This window comes from Clytia hemisphaerica, unplaced genomic scaffold (assembly GCF_902728285.1).
Source record: "Clytia hemisphaerica strain Z4C2 unplaced genomic scaffold, Clytia hemisphaerica genome assembly, whole genome shotgun sequence".
In the NCBI taxonomy this organism is placed as follows: domain Eukaryota; kingdom Metazoa; phylum Cnidaria; class Hydrozoa; order Leptothecata; family Clytiidae; genus Clytia; species Clytia hemisphaerica.
In genome coordinates this window covers 2,018,022-2,039,502 of record NW_027103855.1, presented here as the reverse complement: position 1 = coordinate 2,039,502, position 21,481 = coordinate 2,018,022, and the positions used below count along the sequence as shown (strand labels likewise).

At 37.7% G+C, this 21,481-nt stretch overlaps 3 protein-coding genes across 3 annotated transcripts; all 3 read left to right on the top strand.

Annotated features, from left to right (window-relative positions):
• The first annotated feature begins 504 nt into the window (after positions 1-504).
• On the top strand, positions 505-3,895 carry LOC136808275 (uncharacterized). Its single transcript, XM_067064816.1, has 3 exons — positions 505-1,016; positions 1,904-2,024; positions 2,898-3,895. Exons 1-3 carry the CDS (start codon positions 744-746, stop codon positions 3,209-3,211), a joined length of 708 nt encoding a protein of 235 aa, XP_066920917.1. The 5' UTR covers positions 505-743; the 3' UTR covers positions 3,212-3,895.
• A 3,435-nt stretch (positions 3,896-7,330) lies between these two features.
• LOC136808161 (uncharacterized) lies at positions 7,331-9,459 on the top strand. Its single transcript, XM_067064703.1, has 2 exons — positions 7,331-7,569; positions 7,836-9,459. The coding sequence occupies exons 1-2, from the start codon at positions 7,331-7,333 to the stop codon at positions 9,457-9,459; spliced, it is 1,863 nt and encodes a 620-aa protein (XP_066920804.1).
• A 9,126-nt stretch (positions 9,460-18,585) lies between these two features.
• LOC136808160 (uncharacterized) lies at positions 18,586-19,242 on the top strand. Its single transcript, XM_067064702.1, has one exon. The coding sequence runs from the start codon at positions 18,586-18,588 to the stop codon at positions 19,240-19,242; it is 657 nt and encodes a 218-aa protein (XP_066920803.1).
• The last annotated feature ends 2,239 nt before the right edge of the window (positions 19,243-21,481 follow it).

Genomic DNA, 21,481 nt, shown 5'->3' with positions numbered 1-21,481 from the left:
GAAGGGGGTGTATTTATTGATTCCATGACGGTATGAAGAAAAAGAAACACCTTTGGTTAGAAACTACTTATAAAATGATGACGCGACGGTATAAAATAACAGACTTGAATTTTAAATTATTCCATGTATCGGTTGTCATATCGTATTTATAAGAATTTGCAATAACTATTTTCATGGACCACTCAATTGATTTTACCTAAGTTATTCCCTTGGAAATCTACAAAACTTTCATCGCAAAATCTTAGCTATACGTAAACAAAAACAATATTATTAATTTCGGCGTTTCTTATTGGTATTTATGGAATTCATAATATTTCATGGAAAATTTATAAAACTGATGCATAGCCTAGATATATTCAAGCATGAATAAAAAAAGGAGATTTTTTCTCAGAAAGAGCTCTGATTAAAATCACCAAAGATGGAAAAGCAATCATCTTTTGAAAAGCATTTCGAAACATGATTTTTGTTTGAACTTTCGGTGTTATTTTACACGGAATTATACAAATTATTATGTTCTTGATATATTCTCGATTGCTATAAATGTTGGAACATCACAATTAAAATATTATCACCTCTAAAATAATTTTGAAGGGCCCTTGATTGAAGAACCTAAAATTTTCACGTTTTGATAATTCTTGTCAAGGACTTTTAATGTACTTTTGCTCATGGGGATATGATGAAGACATTTTTCACAATGAGTTTGTGCTAACTTTATTATTAATTTTTGACATTGATTTATCATTATGTATTTGATAGTGTTTGTGTGTCAGCTATGCTTTGTTTACTCCAATTGGTATTCGGGCGAAGAAAAACAACAAACAACAACACATCTTGATACAGAAGAAGCATCCAAACCTATTTCTACGTCATCACCGATCGAATGCATTTTGGAATGCCAAAAAACAGTTAAAGAAAGCTATTATGTAGAAAAGGAAAATCAATGTTTTTGCTTGAAAAATAAAGATCAGAAGATATTCTCGAAGAAGAAATCTGAAGGAATATTTTACAGTTCTAATGTAACTATATGTCTAAAATTCTACTGTCAGTATCTCTGACTATCTCAGTTTAGCTTTTTCTGTTCTGAAATTTAACCTGTGAGGACAGATTTTAAGAATTTTTTGTATCGCGCATGTCTCTCACATATTTAGTCTGAATCGCAGACTTCTATATATATATTTCCTATATGAGAAACTTTTTTCGCTAGAGGATGAGCAGAAGCAGGAGAAGCCTATCATATATTGGGCTTTTTTTTAATACAAGCAATGAGAATCTTTTGCGCTGTCTGTCAGCAATGAAAAACAGATTATGAGGTAATTTTGATAAAATACTTCGAAACAGTCTTAGCTAGAGAGCTTGCATTTTCATATCAATAAAGGGTGCCGTAAGGTAGGCTAGGGTAGGGTAGATTATATTTAGCAGATCTTTATTGTCTCTTTTGTGCTCAAATGACTTGAAAGTATTCTATACATTTTTTTCAAATTTAATCACGTCAATACGTGAAACTCCCAATCTTTTTTGCGTGAATGTATGAAATTTCTATTTTTACCCTCAAATAAGTGTATGCAAATTTCCCAATTTTTCCTATTCCCAAGTTCTTCAACAATGACATTCATGGTACTGAAATCTATTTTTAAAGGATTGATTCAAAAATACACATCCCTGCCTTTCCTCTAGAGTTTACAATAATAACATTATGTGTGATTTTCCAGCTCTTACTTCATACACTAATACACATTTGCTCTAGGCGTGCACTAATCTAAGTTTGCCATTTTTCAACCAATGCTTCAATTCTAATGTTAAATTATTTATTATATACCGTTGAAAAGATAATTCCGAGCACTATAATTTCAAAGAAAAATAATGTTTTTCCATTCATGTTTTTTTGTTTTTGTTTTTTCATTAGCGATATCGAAATTGCAAAGAAATCAAAGATGTATGTCTCAATTGCAAGTCAGGCATTCACACAGTTGAACCTGAACATGGTGTATCGACCAAAGTTTTTTGCGATATTGATACAATTAAAGGTAAAACAAAAGTACAACTCCCATGAAACGCACTTCGAACAGTCAAGAATAGATTCAAATTAGCTGATCATCGGATCTTTAGCCTATCACTGGATCTGTAGACCATGTTATATAGGAAAATTAGCCTAAAAGCTAGAAAACTGCCAATGTCTTTAATAATGTCTTATGTAGTTTATGCCAAAACTTTGACTTAAAGCGCACGCGTAAGGGTGTTATATTCTAGAGAAAGTAACTATTTTTAGTTTTCCTTTGATTGAGTTTTCTTTTCTCGATTATAGTCTAAAGAACCGATGATTTGCTTATTTGATCTTTTCCCTGACTTTCAATCACTCAAACTACTTTTTTAGGCGTACAAACTTTCACGAGCAGAAACATTCACGAAAAATCATGAAATTTATGACATTCTCGTGTAACTCCAAATAGGACATATATTTTGCGAGGAAAATTTAAAAAGCCAAAAAAATAATTTTACTATAACTGGCAGTTTTGAAATCTACATCCTTATACGCTTCTTTTGACGTAAAAATGACCATAACTATGGCCCTAATTTTTCTGCTCCAAACTTATGTCCTTTTTGTACATGCCATAAGTTACACGAGTTTATTACTTTCGCGAATTATTCGAATTATTTGCGAGTATTTTAAACATATTTTTTGTGAGCCATCATAAGTGTGACACGAATTTTAGTTTAGTAAAATTGCTAAATTAAAAAAATATGAAAACACCTTTCATGGCATTTTCCCAACTCTCAAAACCAACTCTCTTTACCGCTGCTTGGCCTAAAAAAGGCAAAAACCTCATCATAGAAACCAGTTGGAATCTTCCCATCAGGGAACGTTCGCATATGAACATGATGATTTTTTTTTTAATCAGGTACCAAATACACCTTTTTGATCAACGGTAAACGTCACCCATCTTTGAAACTTATGGGCCAATGGGAAAGTTTTCCTCAAACTTATGGTGTTGGAAAAACATATGTTGGGGATGTTCAAGATGAGGTGTTCAGAGCAAATGAAATCATCACCTGGGAAAATACTGCAGGACGAAGTGGTAGTACACAATGGTTAGGATTCAGCTCTAGTGTTTTCGCTAATAAACAACTGCATATTGAATTCTGGATTAACTTTGTGGCATCTGTTCCAAACCGATCCAACAATTTTGGGATGAAGGTCTATGATGTGATTTAATAATTCGTGGGTCGATGATTGCCAAAAAGATGAGTGGTGCAAAGTATCTTTGAATGTCAAGAATCGCAGCTCTGGAGATGGCTTTCATGTCATTTTGATCTTTGATTCCATCAATCGAAGACAAGTCGTTCGAATTACACATTTCACACTAACCATTTTGAAATAAAAATGTTATGCAATCTTGCAAATGGAGGATACAAGTTGTTTAGCCCCAAGTTTGGTATCCAGAGACACTTGCACCAATTTTTGATTTTACTAATGGACGTGATATAACCCATCACAAAAAAGAGTGAACTAAGGGACTGTGTTTGAGTATTGTGTAGCCCCTTGTTGGTATTTTAATGTGTCGTGTCCCTCTGTCTCTCTAGCAGTCGTAAAATAAGTCATGCATCGATACTTTAGCCCATGTAAAGATACAAAATGTTTTATTAGAATCAAAAGAGCACGGAAATTCACAATATTTTAACACGATCTGTACCAACCTGTAGTGGAGGAATCAAAAGGCCGTCTAACATTTGATACAAAAACCTTTTTTCTGTATTTTTGGGCCCTTTCAATAGCCTGTTACCGACTACAAGTTTTCTGCTGGCTATAAAAAGGTCTTTAAAATGTTATCCAAAACTTTGATTTTAGAGTCCCCATTCTGTATTAGATTTTTACTCTGATGATGACCTCTTGTGAGTGAGGTCGAGGTCGAATATATAGTTTTAAAAAAAAAACAAAAAACAATTATAAAAAGGAAAGGAAAGGGGGAAATGTCTAGTAGAGTTATTTTGTGTTCTTTTTATATCTCTCGTGGGGGGGGGGGGTACTGGGGGGGCAAAATGGGTTACGGGGATGCTCCGCTGGTCAGGGTACCTTTTTCAACCTCCACGAGTCCCAGGTAGGGTCGCAAAAACACCAAAATAGAAAAATCAGTCCCTCGTAGGGTGCCTTTTTTTGGAAAATTTGGGGAAAAAGTAGAAAATTTTGGAATTTCAGTCCCATTCAGGGTCACTTTTTTCGCAAATTTCGAGTCCCACGTAGGGTCCATTTTTCGAACCTCAGCGGAGCACCCCCGTCGGTCGACAAGGGTAGTACCCCCCCCCCCCGGGTGTTGATTGCGCGCGCTGAATACAATCTCGATTGGTCAGCACAGGTTGGAATATTATTTCGGCATTTGCTTTTCACGGTATGATGTGCTTGGACGTTGGAATGATGCTGCTTTTTCCCCTAGTAAAAGTGCCGCGAGAGATAGGAAACAGACCGACCTGGCACATTGAAAAGGAGCGATTTTAATCAATAATTTATCGATTAAAACAAGTCGATGAGGAAAAAGTTTAAAATAATTTGTCGATAAAACAGTCGATGAGGAAAAGGTTAAAATATTGTCAATTTATTGATAAAACAAGTCGATGGGGAGAAGGTTAAAATAATCAATAATTATCGATAAAACAAGTCGATGAGGAAAGGTTAAAATATCGATAATTTGTCGATAAAACAAGTCGATGGGGAGAAGGTTAAAATATCGATAATTTGTCGATAAAACAAGTCGATGAGGAAAAGGTTAAAATATCGAAAAATTATAAATAAAACAAGTCGATGCGGAAAAAGTCAAAATATCGATAATTTATTGATAAAACAACTCGATGAAGAAGAGGTTAAAACATCAATAATTTATCGATAAAACAACTCGATGAAGAGTTAAAAATCAATTGATTTAATCGATGCGGAAAAGGTCAAAATATCAATAAAACTCTATAAGTTTAAACTATCTGCGCAGATAGTTTAAAACATCGATAAAATTATGTAAAAAAGAATGGATGTGTATTTTTTGAAGATTTTTCTGTTTTCTCAAAAGTATTTTTGTGGTCATAACTTTGAAAGTGTTGTCATAACTTTGAAAGCGTTGTCATAGCAACAATTTAAGAGTTCTGTCCACTCAATTAAAAAAATCAAATAAAAAAATTGTGTAATAAAATGAACAATCAAAATCTGATGATGAAACAAACGCGTAGGGTGTTGGTGGGGATAGCTAAAGCAGAAAATGTACCATTTAGTGGTCTTAATAAGAGGTCATTGATAGATCATATTCAACACTATCGTGATACAGTGGGTACACTGTATAGAGAGAAGAAAGGCGATCTGAAAGCTCTTGCTAAAGCAGAGGGTATTAGAGGTTATGGAAGTTTAAACAAGCGTAAATTGATAGATACAATTTTGTATCATCGAAGGGTAATACAACCTCATATCGAAGATCTTAGTAAACTTACAAAATCAGAGCTAGTCAACTTGGCTAGAAGGGAAGGTCTGAAAGTGATTGGTGGAAAGAAGGTTCGTATAGCGCAAAATATTGCACAAAATAGAGTCTCAAGTAGACTAGAACCTATGAGGCACATTGTTGAAGATGTTGCTAATAGTAAAGTTGTTGAATTGGCGTTGTCAAAGCGATTTAGATCTGAGGAAATAGAAGGTGCATTTGATGGTGGATATGTTAGATTTAGAAGTAAAGGTGTTGAAGAACATCAAGGCGTTGTTAGTGTAGAGGAATATATACACAACGAACAAGACACCATGTATTTAAAGTGTTAGAGGAGATGATTAGACGAGGGGAAAGTTGGAAAGTTCATTTAGAAATAGCAATTTTGTTTAGAAGGCGAGATGGAAGCGAAGAAAGCGAGATGGAAGCGAAGAAACGAGGAAAATAATATGGTCAAATCCACCACATGTTATTATGGAAGGTTCTGATATAGAAGAAGTTTTAGATGAAATGCGTGCGTCTTTGATGCGGCAATATGAAAGGATAATTAATACAATGGAGGCTAGTGATTTTGTGTTTATACGTGTGATTGAAATGATGTATCACTGTCACAGGGTGGATTTGAATCGAGGAGGAGGATCATATATTGAACTTCCAGAATGGGTTAAAAATAAGAAATGTTGTATCAACCCAAAAAATGAAGATGATGAGTGTTTTAAGTGGGCTGTAACTGTTGCTTTGCATCATGATGAGATTGGAAAGAATTCACAGCGTATATCCAAGATAAAACCATATGTTGATAAATATAATTGGAATGGTATTGATTTTCCCACACCGAGTAGCCAGTGGAAGAAATTTGAGAAACAGAACCCTGATATTGCTCTGAATGTGCTTTTTATTGACGATGAAAAAAAGAAAAAGATTCGACAAGGATACATCTCAAAATACAACATGGAGAGATCCAAGTGCGCAGATGTGTTGATCGTACAGGAGGAAAAGAAGAGGCATTACGTGGCGATCAAATCAATATCAGCTCTTCTTAGAGGTTCTTAGAGGTGTAACTTCAAACCATGACGGAGACTTTTATTGTCGCAACTGTCTTGGTAGTTTTGCAAGCCGAGATGCTCTAGAGCTGCATGTTCAAGCATGTAAGGATCATGATTTTTGTTATGTAAAGATGCCTGAGGAAGGTAAAAACATTTTAAGATATCAAGAAGGTTCTAAATCGATTAGAGTACCATTTGTGATTTACGCTGATACAGAATGTATACTTCGACCAATTCAAAGTGTACAAGATAGGGAAGATAAACCATCAACTCGTAATGTTGCAGAGCATGTAGGTTGTGGTGCTGCTATGTTGATAAAATTTGCACATGGTGAGTATGAAAGGGCGTTTAAACATTGTAGGGGAGAAGATGCAATCACAACATTTTGTAAAACTCTGAAAGTTGAAGTTGAGAGAGTATTGAGATATAAAATGCGCGAAATGGAGCCTTTAACTGATGAAGAAAAAACTGAATATCGCGAAGCAAGAGCATGTCATTTATGTAGAAAGAGATTTGAAGTATCAAAAAACATAGGAGATCGTAAAGTGCGAGACCACTGCCACTACACAGGGAAATATCGTGGAGCAGCCCATAGTAGTTGTAATTTAGCGCATAGAATACCGAAACACGTGCCAGTAGTGTTTCACAATTTGAGCAACTATGATGCGCATATTATTATTCGAGAATTAGCGCAACAGTTTGATGTTGATGAAATGGAAGTTTTAGCGGAGAATACTGAGAAATATATAAGTTTTTCGGTTCCAATTTATGTTGATATTAGAGATGAGGATGGAAATGTTGTGATGTATGATGTATGAGGATAAGACTGGAAAAATGAGGAAGAAAACAAAGAAATGTATGCTAAGATTTATTGATAGTTGTCGATTTATGAAGGCTTCTTTAAGTAGTTTAGTGGATAATCTTGTTGGTACAAATACGGATGGTATCAAGTGTTGTGAAGATATAGATTTGGAATTAGTGGAAATAGATAGCAATTATATGGCAAGATTTGAATGTGAAGAATGTAAAAGCATTAAGACAAGACAATTGGAACGGGAAGCAATAGAAAAAAGGTTTAGCAATTTATTTACAATTTAGCATAAGATGTGTTAATGATGAACATTTTAGATTTTTTTTGCGTAAAGGTGTATATCCTTATGAGTATATGGATAGTTTTGAGAGATTTGAAGAGGTAGGTCTATCTGAAAAAAAAAAGGCGTTTTATAGTCACTTGAATTTGAGCGACATATCAGATAGAGATTATCAACATGCTGTGAAGGTATATGACGCGTTAGAATGTAGAGATTTTGGGTGATTTTCATGATTGGTATTTATGTAGCGACGTGTTGTTGCTAGCAGATGTATTTGAAAATTTTCGAGACACATGTCAAAGCAAGTACGGGTTGGATCCCGCTCACTTTTACTCTGCGCCTGGCCTATCATGGGCAGCAGCTTTGAAGTTTACACGTGTGGAGCTTGAGCTCTTGACAGACGAAGACATGCTGCTGATGTTCGAGAAGGGGATCAGAGGCGGCATGTGCCAAGCGATCAATCACTACGCTCGAGCCAACAACAAGTACATGGGCGAGCGGTATAAGGAGAATGTTGAGTCGTCACACATCATGTATCTCGACGCCAACAATCTCTATGGGTGTTCGATGTCTAGAAAGCTGCCTACAGGTGGCTTTGAGTGGGTTGAAGACCCTGAGAGTATAGACATTTTGGGATATAGCGACGGTGACATTGGCTACGTGCTGGAAGTCGACGTCGACTATTCAAAGACTCTGCACAAATTGCACAACGAGCTTCCGTTCCTTCCTGAAAAGATGAGACTAGGCAAGGTGGTGGAGAAACTAGTATGTTCTCTCTATGACAAGGAGAAGTACGTCGTGCACATTGATACGCTGAAGCAGGCCATGGAGCACGGCTTGGTGCTGAAAAAGGTGCACCGAGCAATCTCGTTTCAGCAGAGTGCATGGTTAAAGCCTTACATCGATTTTAACACCCAAGAGAGGGCAAAGGCCAAGAACGACTTCGAGAAAGACTTTTACAAGCTAATGAACAACAGCGTGTTCGGCAAAACGATGGAGAACGTTCGTGAACACAAGAATATCAAGCTGGTCAACAGCGAGAGGAAGCGCAAAATGTATGCCTCGAAGGTTAACTACAAGAACACGGTGCGCTTCACCGATAAGTTCATGGCCATGAACATGAGACGGAACAAGGTCGTGATGAACAAACCGGTCTATCTCGGCTTTGCGATTTTGGACTTGAGCAAGACGGTGATGTACGAGTTTCATTATGATTACATCAAGCCGAAGTATGGTGGAGCAGCTAAGCTAATGTATATGGACACCGACTCACTGGTTTACCACATTAAGACCAAAGACTTTTACGGGGACATCGCGGACGATGTAGAGGCCAGGTTTGATACGAGCAACTATCCGAAGCCCAAAGATGAGAGCGACGTCAAGTATCGCCCGCTGCCCATTGGGCTGAATAAAAAGATCATAGGCAAGATGAAGAAGGACGAGCTGGGTGGTAAGATCATGACAGAGTTTATTGCCCTGAGGCCGAAGATGTACGCTTATGAAAAGCTCGACGGAGGAGTTGACAAGAAGTGCAAAGGAACCAAGAAGTGTGTGGTTAAGAAGCAAATTGAGTTTAAGGACTACAAGCAAGTATTAGAGACAGGAGATATCCAGTATAGAACGCAGCAGCGGTTTGTTAGTGAAAAGCATCGAGTTTATACACAGTCTGTGCGGAAAGTAGCGCTAAGTGCAGATGATGACAAGAGAATACAAGCTGGAAATCAAACATGGGCTTATGGAACTTCAGTCGGTATTATATGTAGAGAAGAATTGGAAGTTAAAGCTTGGCATTTTGATCGTGCATATGACTGGTGTTTTGATGAAGATCATAAACAAGAGGTTTTAGAGCTTGATCACATTGTGACATGTTAAAAGAACCGCTAGAAAAGACGGGATAACTATGCTTGCAAGAGGCTATATTGAGATGTAAACATTAATTAGTGAATGAAAAAAATTCGCTAATTAGTTACAAGTCATTAAATAGATTGTCAACTTCCGAAAGTAATTTTTGATGATTAGACACAAATAGGTTGAAAATACTGCTTAGTAAATGTGGTGGTTGGCCGAGTGGTTAAGAAGACAGCTTTGTAATCACAAGGTCCCGAGTTCAAATCTCACGCAGTGCGAAAGCAATTGCAGATCTCTCATGTCCTGGTTGTAAAACTTGCATGAGTGCGCACTCTCCCGTAGTTGAGTTGGATAACGCGGATTGGTTAGACTTCGGTCTGACTGACAATTGTCAGTGTCAGGTGGCTCTGGTCCAAAGAGACATTCAGGTTACCGTCAATTCGATCGAAATTCAGCAATAAACGCCAGGGCAAAGAGTGTTAGCATGAATCATAAAGATTACTCGAGAACAACTATCGCACATAATAACATCACGCATCAACAATCATCAATGGATCTCGAAGATAAAAATCCATGGGGATTCTCTGGAAACAGAGTTTTGACTTTTTTTGAAAAAATAACCATAGAAAACAACTGTTTAAAAATAAAAAATGATCATAGAAGCAATTTTCGTATTACCAGTTTATGTTGTAATTTTTGTAATTTATTTTCGCTTTCAGTCATAGATAAAAGCTATGACAGAAAAAGCAAATGATATTATATCTGAATTGATTTCTGAGTCTCAGAGTGATATTAGCAAGCGTGATTTTTTGTTGGAAAAGATTAAGAGCGGAGAGCCCATTGCGAACTCAAAAACCCTATGGACTGTAGAGCGACTCGAAAAAGCCTCAGACAAGGTTGTTGATAAGCTGTTTGACAAATATCAAAATCCTCCACCAGTCAAAATCAATAAGCAAGAGGCCTTAGAGTTAGGAAAAACTATCTGCCCTGTGGTCATCGAAATGTACGCGGAAGGTCTGAAAACTCTCGTAGATCAGATGCCTATATCAAAGTCGCTATAAACAGTGAAAAAACTCAAAAGAAACATATCAACAAACAACTATTTTGTGATAATTTAGCGATAAAAATAGGATCAAAAATGATTGAACAAATGGGTGAAAACTCTGCCACGCGTGTCGGTGTATCTTTAGCGGCAATGACCTGGGATGCTTTGGAGAAGAGAGAGGAAAAGTTTGAAGTTGGCGATAGTTCTGAAAATAAAAAAGATGAGTGAAGAAATATATAAGTGCGATGAATGTGGAGATAGGTTTTTCATGTATAAAATGGACTCTCTTGACGCTTGGAACTTTTATCATCATATATACAAACTGAAGATGAAGATACATTTTGTAAAGGCTGCGTGTATAAACTTTTATATAAGTATCATCGCAAGAATGTACTCGATATGAAAGACTTGGTTGAAAAATGGTAATTTGTAGCGTGTTTGCACTACAAATAAATGACTGAAGAAACGCTAAGCAATATTTATTATCAGCCTGAGAATCTTTGGACGGGGCGCAAAGCCATCAAGTTGTTACAAAAAAGTCTGGAGAGCCGTCCAAAGTAGTAAAGACTTGGCTAGCAAAGCAAGCTCTCTGGCAAATTCATTACCAAAGCCGAAGAAGATTAACTATGCTCATTTTTACGTTACAAAACCAAATAGAATACATCAAGCTGATTTACTGTATTTGCCGCACGACAAAGTTTATCAAAATACATACAAATACACCCTAAGTCATCGATATTGCTTCGGGATATAAAGCAAGTCGACCTTTGCGAACAAAAAAGGCGAGTGAGGTCGCAGCGATGTTTAAAGACATTTATAGAAAGGGCCTTTAAAATATCCAGATGAACTCCACGTTGACTCTGGAACTGAATTTAAAGGCGATGTTTTGAAGCTGATGAAGAGCATAACGTGCCTGTAAAAAGTGCTGTCACAAAATATCATCACAACTTTACTGCTTTTGTAGAGAACTTTAATAAGCAATTAGCGGTAAAGTTATTTAAACCTCAAGACGCGCAAGAGTTGCGCAGTGGAGAAGACTCAAAGATCTGGTGAAGAATCTGCAAATGCTTGTATCAAAGCTGAACAGCACCAAGCTTGAACGTGTTGGCATGACGCCTGCGAAGGCAGTTAAGCTTGATAGTGTTGAGTTGAAGATCAAGCCATATGAGTCGGAGAAAGTCGCTTCTACTGATGGTTTATATAGGTATTTGCTGGAGCCTGGAGAGGAGAACAGTGATAGCAAAAAACGAGCGACTGACAATATTGGTCTAGGGAAACTTTCAGACTGGATCGCATAATAGAAAATTCAGGACAACGCGTCTTATATTACCTCGGCGAAGGTCCTCAGAGGGCCTTTGTACGAGAAGAGCTTATGTTGATTCCTGAAGATACACAGAAGCCTCCTGAGTTGGTAAAAGATTGGTAGATTGCCTACCCATAGGGCGCACCAAAGGTGTAGCGGCTCAACAAGAGCAGCCAAAGCGATAGTTGAAGAAATTAGAGAATGTAATGTGTTTACATGCTTATTTCTCATTCCAAGCAACGTAAGTACTGTAGAAATTTGAAAAACTCAAAAGTTGTACTTAAAAAATATATAATAAAGAAATGGGAAACAGTTTGTCGAAGGAAGAAGAGTGCGAAAATGTTTGATATACGAGAATAAATGCAAAGAATATGAGCGTCATATCCAAAAAATTAATGAGTCAACACTAGAATGGCGTATTTAAGTGAAAAATTACGTAAAGAGAAGTAGAGTGGGTTGAAAATTTAAGTGAAGAATTACGTAAAGAAGAAGTAGAGTGTGTTGAAAATTTTTACGAAGAATTACGTAAAGAAGAAGTAGAGTGTGTGAAAATTTTACATTGAGCGTTTAAATTAATAATATCTGATGCAGCTGTGAAAGTCATCAAAGAAGAGCGAAGTAACAATTAAGTGCTCTTAGCAGAGCCGCAAGCGATAAAGTGAGTTTGTGCATGGTGGTGCCGCTTTAAAGAGGATGCAATCCAAGATTTTTACAGAAACCACTTTAATTTAGACGAAGAAGGGCGAGAAATATTTGAGACAGCTTTTGATATAAAAATCAATGTTAAGATTTAAGTAAGCCCGCAGACTTACTTAAACTGTAACTTTACGAATATTTATAAGCAAAAATCCCAACTAAAGTCATTCCACCGATAACTAGCGCAATTTCTGAATCTTTTTGCTGTCTTGACGGATTGTAAAAATCACTTAATTTTGGCTCTTTCAAAGGAGTAAAGTGATTTCCAGTCACTTCATGATATCTTTGCATTGCAGCCCCGAGATCAGTGAAAGTTTGTTTGGCATGACGTTGATCACGAAGAGTTTTGTTGATATAATCTAACCTTTGCTGACGTGAGTGTGCATATTCATCTCTTGCTTTGCTTAGTTTTTCCATAGCAAGATTGTGACGTTTCATCTCTGCTTTGCCATGATCTCCGAGTTGTCCAAAATAAAGTTTGTTCCAGAGAACGCTAGTGCGTTGACTAGTGCCCCGCCTGCGATAACTGCTAAACTTGCCATTTATTTATTAGCCATTTTTTGAAAAAAGAAGCCATTTTTGAGCTTTTGCATAGTCGTAAATCAGATCAAATCCCATTATAGATGCTGTTATAATTGCAGTATTTTTGAAGGTTAAATTAAGCGATGGTTTGCTACCTCCCATCATGTAACCCACACCCATTAGGCCTAACGTCTTAAATAGGCCGTCTTCAAACGAATGAATTAATTCTTTCTTATCGATTGTAGACATCTTTATTATATATTTTAGTTCATGCGAAAAATGTCATTTTCTGGTTTTGCAACAGGTTGTGGCGTTGGATTTGAAGTGTTGCGTTTCCAGAGAAAAACTACTGCGATTCCCGCTAATGCGACAGCTGCACCTATACCATAGACGCTAGAACTTGAAAAAGTACTTGAAGAGGTACTTGAAGAGGTACTTGGACTCACTTCATTAGTACCTGCGGCTGCACTTGAATTCACCTGATTCTTGTTCTTAAGCAAGTCTTCCTTGTTTTTGCGGTTCCACTCAGCAAGTCTCTTGCCTGCTGCAACTCGACCGTCATTCTTAGTTTTCACGACTTGTTCGCTCATCTTTATTTAGAGAACTTTAAACATTCTTGGATGTTCTAGTCGAACGTAGAGGCAAGCGTGTTTCTCACGTTTGAGCTGCTCTTTAATTTTAGCGAGTTCTTCAGAGTTCATCAGATTTGTCTCTTCGTCAATTATCTTTAAGTCAGATTTTTCCGATGGATACCAGGTGAATAGCTGTTTTTTCTGTCGTCTAAGATTTTTTGGAACTGCTGTGTAAGATTGAGTTAAAAGCCACAAACTGTGCTGACGATGCCGTCCAGAAATAGCCAACTCAAGTAACGGTTGACGCTTTTTATCCAAGGTTTCATCTGATATCATGTCATCAACGATAAACAAAGTCTCTTCACCTGAAAACAGCTCTGAAAGTTTTTCAATGAGCTCGAAGAGATTTTTCTTAGGCTCAAATACAAAAATGTAGCCATCTTTCCAGATCCAAGATCTTTCGAGATAAGTCTTGTTCCATCGTAAAGTAGGGCATAAAATTACAATGTTTTCAAAGTGATGTTTATATTCTTTTTCGATCAAATCGAGAACTTTTTGCGTCTTACCACAGCTTGTGGGACCTGAGAAAATTGCAGTGTGAGGTTGTTTTACATAACTCATTTATTTTGTGTATCCTTGATACACGAAACTACTTGGTTTACTTAGGCCTCGACACTGTGAAATCTTCCATTTGAAATGTTCAATTGAGCATCTTGAAATACAAAAATGTGAAGGTTCAACTTACCATTCCCAGTTCCGGCTACTCGATGTATTCCCAAAGTGACACCTTCAGATAAGTTTTGTAAATTAGCTCCGTTGCCGTGTTGAGTGGCATCTGTGCTAGGTCTCAAGTCGAGACAAAGAGCATATTTTTCAGTTAGAAAATCGCCTAAAGATACACCGTTTTCATTAAACAATTTTAGTATTTGATCAAAAGTGTTTTCTTTCTGCATACCCGAAGCATATAAAGCATTGACTTTTTCTACACCTTCAATTCCGATGCTAACCTTGGTGATGTCGAGGTTCTTAAACTTCTCTGTGTGAGCAAACTGTTTTCTGTCATCGGGATCTATAGCTAGAATCAGAATATGAGACATGCTCTTGGATGGAGCATTAACCGCTAAGTTTACGACAGTGTCAGACTTGTTGATTGACATGAACCGATGTTCAAAGACACGTGTAAAGGGCAAAGCTAGCCTTTGGTAGACGTTTTTCATTGAACTAGCCAGGCTTGAAGATGTCACCTGATCCCACTCTGTGCGAATGTCAGTCACCGACAGTCATCTGTTGCTGCTGCCAAAGTTGAAGTGCTACCTAAAATGATTGCCTTTTTATCGTTGAAGGTCAGCTTGATTTCAAGCTTGTCGGCAAGCGACGCCTGATGATAAGGTCCGATGTCATTGAGCAGCTCAAAGTCTATGGGGATTCTAAAGCGATTTTCATATGTTTTAGCAATCGCCGTTTCTTCAGACGTTCCGGTTGCCGCTTTTGAATCTACCCTTAATTTGAGACCATTTTCTGTATGAATGCCATGATCTCGTCATAGTTGTTGATCGAGAGCACTTCGTTTCCCTCGAAGTAAATCTTGAACGTTTTGATGATTTTTCTTCCGACGTTTGGCACAACGCTCCTCGCCTTGTCTTTATCACCCTTGAGGTTCAGTGCAAAACTAATAAAAAAGCTACCAGGCACAACAACATCGTGTTCTCCCAGGTTAGGAAATCTAACTTGAAGTGTTTGTCCCGGTTCAATAGAGCTTGGATTGTGAGTAACAACCACATGTTGTCGGTGTGCCCGACCAGCTTTCATAACTCTCCTGTTTCTGTAAGGATCAATATCTACCATTTATTTTATAAAAGAAATGATTGAACCAGATTTCATAGATGAAGAACAAATTCCTCTTCTTCATAGAGAAGATAATTTTGACGATGTATACGATGACAACATAGTCAATGAGACTAGTTTTACAAAACACGATGATATAATAATACAAAACGAAGCTACGCAAGCAGAACTCCGCTTGCGTGAAAAACATCTCGATGAAAAAGAAAAGCGAGTCAATGCCTTAGAGCGCGTATTTCAAGTCGAAATATCTTCCGAAGAAAGATCTAAATTTCGACTTGTCAACGACGTTCTACAGTATGAAAAATCGCCTGGAGAATACACAAACGTGACAAAGTCTAACGGAGAGTTTCTAGCCGAAAGCACACTTCGAAGTCGTCTCGGTGCCCACCTCGCTCAAAGGCTCCTCGGAATTGAAACATCTAAAGCAGCTAAAAGTCGATTTAAATCAATGCTTAAAAAACTACCTACAGAAATTGAAATGGAAGATCTCACACCACAAAGGCTTGAAGAAGTCCTCAGAGAAGTAGTTTCAGTTGCAACCAACACCGACCTAGACACGAGAGAGTTTGACGGCATCGACAACGCTCTCACCAGAATGAAAGGGGAGCTTTTAAACAACACCTCAAAGCTCTCCGAAATTGACAAACACATTGAGCGAGAACAAAAGAAGCTAAAAGACATCGATGAAGATGCAACTCTCGAAGATCACCGAAAAAAAATCCAAGATCGACTCAAAGATCTTCAGCAAGAGCGTAAAATCAGGCTTGAAATTGCTTCTCAAAATAGAAAAGAACTCACGAGTCAAATTGCTCGTATTCGAGACACTCTCTATGAACTCTGTGAAGATGATCTGAGCCTGCGAGAAAAAGTCAAGCTCGTTTTTAGAGAACATGGATTAACCATAACAGCCGTACTAACTGCTGTTGGATTGCTTATTTCAACTATTATCACCTCTTTAGCAGGAAGTGGTAGTGCAGGAAAACCTTCAACTCCTTCCAAAAATCCAAACACAATCAAAGAGTGGGTCAAAAACAAGTTAAAAGCTCTGGCCAGAGTCCTAGGTAGACTCGCAGCAAAAGCGGCAGCTGCCATTCCAGGGATCATCGGATCGATCATCGCTGGCATCTTAAACTTTCTCAAAAAAGCTGTCGTTGCTGCAAGTCAGCACGTATGGCTGTTCCTTACCTCTATCGCAACGTTAATAGGCTATCGCTTATTATACCCACCACCAAAAAAGCGTTAAAACACTAATTCCTAAAATGATGGCTGTTTTTTCATCCTCGTGATCATCAAGAGTATGAACCCTTTTGACATGTTTACTCTGCACCTGGTGCACCTGCTGCACATGCTGCACCTGCTCATGCTGAGCCGCCAGGCGATTGTGCCCTACCGGATCATGCTGAGCCGCTACACCTTTGGTGCGCCCTATGGGTAGGCGATCCGCTAGATGACTTTTTGTGACTGAACTCTGCGGTGTCTTTTTCAAAAACACCAAAGACGGTTTTGGTAATATAGCCTTTCCCAAGTTAAACCCAGACTTGTTTATCACAATCTTGTCGTTGTAACCGTCGATGACTTGGTTAAGTGGTTTCAACAGCATATCTGACGGCAACATATAAAGACCTTTGCCAACGCTATAGTCCAAGCTTGATCGCGCATATTTCAACGTGTTTTGATATCTCGAGACGTCGTCTTGCAACGATACTGCCTTGTTAATGACGTCTGATAAGTTATCGTGAATCATTTCCGAGTATGCCATGTCGCGCCCCAGCTTGCGAGGTCAACACGAGGTAAGTGTAAGCTCGGATGCTCTCGCTAATCTTTTCCAAGCCAGCTTTGGTGAATCCGTGTGAGTCAGGCATGATCCACTTAAAAGGTGACGCGTGTGAATCTTGCCACTGGTAATAACGACCTGCATAGATGTGAAAGTTTCTCGACGTCCCATACTCGTCAGAAACTCTGATGGCTTGCTCTTTTGAGCAGTTGTTGTTGTATTTATCGAAATTTTCCTCGTTTGGCAACGGAGCCAATATCCGCCTCAAGATCCTTCTAACATGATAATAGGCATGGAATCGATAAAGAGCTCTGACGAGGGGCTGCTTAGCGTTGAGGTGCTTCACAGACACTCCGAGAGCCGATGTAGCGCAATGAACAGCAAAGTTCAGCTGCGTATCCCAAAGCTTTAGAGGGTCGTGCTGCATGTTATAGGCGCTCCTTGCGCTCTGAAAACCTCCTGCATCGTAAAAATCTCCATGACCGCCGATATGTGCTCGCAGCAAAAAGCGATCCTTCCAGTTTGATGTCGAACCCTGTTGAAATCTGATTGTCATCTTGCACAACAATACGTAGCTCTGACAAGTCTTGTCCTGTTATTTTCTCCTTAAATCCTCCTGACTGAGCATAGTGTGCTTTTGAATTGTATTGAAAATTCATTTATTAAAAGAAAGGCGATGCAAGTCATATTAACAAAATTAGATCCCATAAAAATTGAGAACCTCCCTAATGGAGAAATAGACCTTCAAGAGCTAAAGCTTTGGCCAGGCTGGACTCACCCAAAATTCACAACCATTCTAACTTACCAAATAGCCTCTGATAACTATGCTCTCCAAGTAATAATGAATAAAAATTACACCTTTGACGTTCTCGCTCAAGACATCAATAATGCTCTCAATCAAAACGATGAACAAATCGTAAAACTTGATCACAAAAACGGGAGAGTCACTTGGCAAGTTTTACCTCCACCTAAAACTGAAAAATCAAAATTATCAACAGGAATGATAGCCTTTCTAAGGCCACACAACATAAAGCTATCAGACGAGCTCGTCAACCTCTTTAAACTAAACGGTGTTCAGGCAGACAAATATGGCATCATGACTGGTAATCCTATCGATAAATCCTCAATCTCGTTTTGTTTCTCAAACGCTCCACCATCGTCTTCACATGTGATGAATGCGATAAAAAAACCATCGTAAACAACCAAAAAACCAACGCCATTGTTGCAATGCCCGTCACAGCTGATATGGATGGTTATCTTACAGCTACACTCACACAACCGGCTACTTTAACATTTAGCAACAACTTTACAAATCGCCTCAATTTCCGCGTTCAAGATGAACACGGCAACAATCTAATAACACGAAAAGTATTTTGCAGGCTTAAAATAAACCATGAGCGTTTATCCCGAGAAAATTTACCCTGATATCGCAAGTGCACCCACTGATGAAGGGCCACAACAAAGTCAAAATTATCGCCTCAAAAAAATCGAAGAGGCTGAAAAATTCTTACAAGATGAGGCAGAAAAAAGAGGTAAGCTTGCAAAACAGTTCAAACGACGAGCGATTGCTTCGACGATCAGTGATACTTCTCTAATCACTGCTATTACAATTTTAGAAGTTGCTTCTGTCGCGACCTTAACAACAGGAGTTGGAGCTCCTATAAGCATCGTTCTTGCTTCAGCTGGACTTTTGCTCGGTTTAGGTTCTGGAGTCATACACAAAACTCAAAAGGTTTTTGAATCTAAGACTAAAAAACACGACAAAATCAAGACCTTGGCAGAATCTAAACTGGATTCAATTTCAAACCTAGTTTCAAAGGCAATTAAAAACGCACACATTTCCCACGAAGAGTACCATTTCATCTTAAAAGAGGTCGAACACTATCGCGTCATAAAAGAACAAATACGAACCAAATCCAAAAAGGTAGCTGATGCCATCACTGCAGAGCAGCGCGAAGCTATCTTAGCTCAAGGTCGAGAAGAAGGAAAGCAAGATTTTTTACGCAAAATCGCTGCTACTTCAGATATCCCAACTGCCAATGCCATGTAAGCTTTGATCTGCCGCCAAAATATAGTGATTTGTAAAGGTGTGATTCCTTACAAATTACATGCTAATATCTCACATAATCAACTTCATAGCCACAAACTTCGCCAGTTTTCTCATCAATCTCCAAATCATCTTCATATACAATTTTACCCATTTCTGCATGCTCATAGCCAAGCCGCAGGCGATCAGCTTTAAATTTCAAATGCGTGACAAACCTTTGCAAGCTACACTTATCACACACTTCAAAATCTGTCTGCGTTCCAACACTTACCTGGTTCTTGCGCAGCTTTTTCGGTACTGGCTTACCTTGCAGTGCTAAAATAAGATCATCCTTATTCATCACGGAATACCTTTTTATACCCTGCGTCTTCGCTTGTTGTCGCAACTCCTTTAACTGTGTCATTTATTTTTATGACACAGTTAAACAACTTTCATAACTTATAATACCATATCATAACCACTGTCTTCCTCGTCATCGCTCAGCTGACTCTCAAAGCTAGGGTCTCTCTTCGTATATTTACACTCCTTCAAAAAGACCTGCAAGTGATAATTTGATCCCTGTCTATAAACGCTCCCTACCTTCAAAATTCCAGTCGCAAAACAAGACCCGATGTTGCTAGGTTTTTCCCATGGGTTTCCCTTAAATCTCGTTCTAATTTCACCATCCCAAGTGATAAGCTTTGGATTGATATACTTGCCATTGTTTAACGGTTCCCCCTCCAATTTTTTACCTAATAGGTCTTCAATTTTCTTCAAAACAGCTTCATATTGTTGAGTCCAAACTTCATCTTCACCAACATTAAATCCCATCTTCCACGGAGAACTTTCATTATATTGTGAAACTCCTGATGAAACACAATCTTTTGGAGTTTTGATATATAGCGGCACAATCTGGCCTAACTCTACTTCATAACCAATAGTGTATCGAGTATCATGCTTATTCGCAACAACTCCCTCACTGACTCGAATCTTTTCCAAATCTACAATGTTAGTCAATTTATATTCGCTGTTAAATTCTTTGCTTGCAATTTCGATCTGACCAAACTTATACATTTATTATATATTTTTTGAGTCCAACTTGCATCAACTTTTAATCTTTGTCACTAGAAATCTCGTCATATTCCCAATCTGTCGCTTCTACACAATCTTCACCAGACAAGCGATCATAATAACTTCTCTCAATTGAAACATTGCTATCTTTGAAAAGTGCTTTTCTAAGGTAATATTCGTCTTCCTCACCTTCCCAGTCTTCAGAATTGAGGCTTTTTTCAATTTGAAGCAATAATTTATCACGCTTGATTTTCAATCTCCTGATCTTGTCTTTTGGAATCGGAATCGAATCTTTGTGATTGAAAAGTTTCAACTTGATAAAGTTTATCAAAATACCATTTACAATTATACTGACAGCTACATTCAGTCATTTATTATAAATTCAAATCCCCCAAATAACAACTTTTTAATTTTTTCTAAAGTACTTATGTTGCTTTGATTAAAAAATAAACAAATAAGCATTTTGATGACGTCATAGTTGGGAGTTTGGATGGCAGGTTGTAACCTGCCATATCAGCTACCAACTTAAGTAGAAATTCATCAAAAACAAACTCTCTGCGCAGATAATCAGGATATCATGAAATCCTCGATTATAAATGGCTCCTATCATCAGGGCAAAAATTTTTTTAAATCCTAAACTAACATCAACTTTTTTTATGACCACCAAAATACTTTTGAGAAAACAGAAAAATCTTCAAAAAATACACATCCATTCTTTTTTACATAATTTTATCGATGTTTTAACTATCTGCGCAGATAGTTAAACTTATAGAGTTTTATTGATATTTTGACCTTTTCCGCATCGATTTGTTTTATCAATAAATTATTGATGTTTTAACCTCTTCTTCATCGAGTTGTTTTATCAAAAAATTGTCGATATTTTGACTTTTTCCGCATCGACTTGTTTTATCGATAATTTATTGATGTTTTAACCTCTTCTTCATCGAGTTGTTTTATCGATAAATTATTGATGTTTTAACCTCTTCTTCATCGAGTTGTTTTATCAATAAATTATCGATATTTTGACTTTTTCCGCATCGACTTGTTTTAATGATAATTTTTCGATATTTTAACCTTTTCCTCATCGACTTGTTTTATCGACAAATTATCGATATTTTAACCTTCTCCCCATCGACTTGTTTTATCGATAAATTATCGATATTTTAACCTTTTCCTCATCGACTTGTTTTAT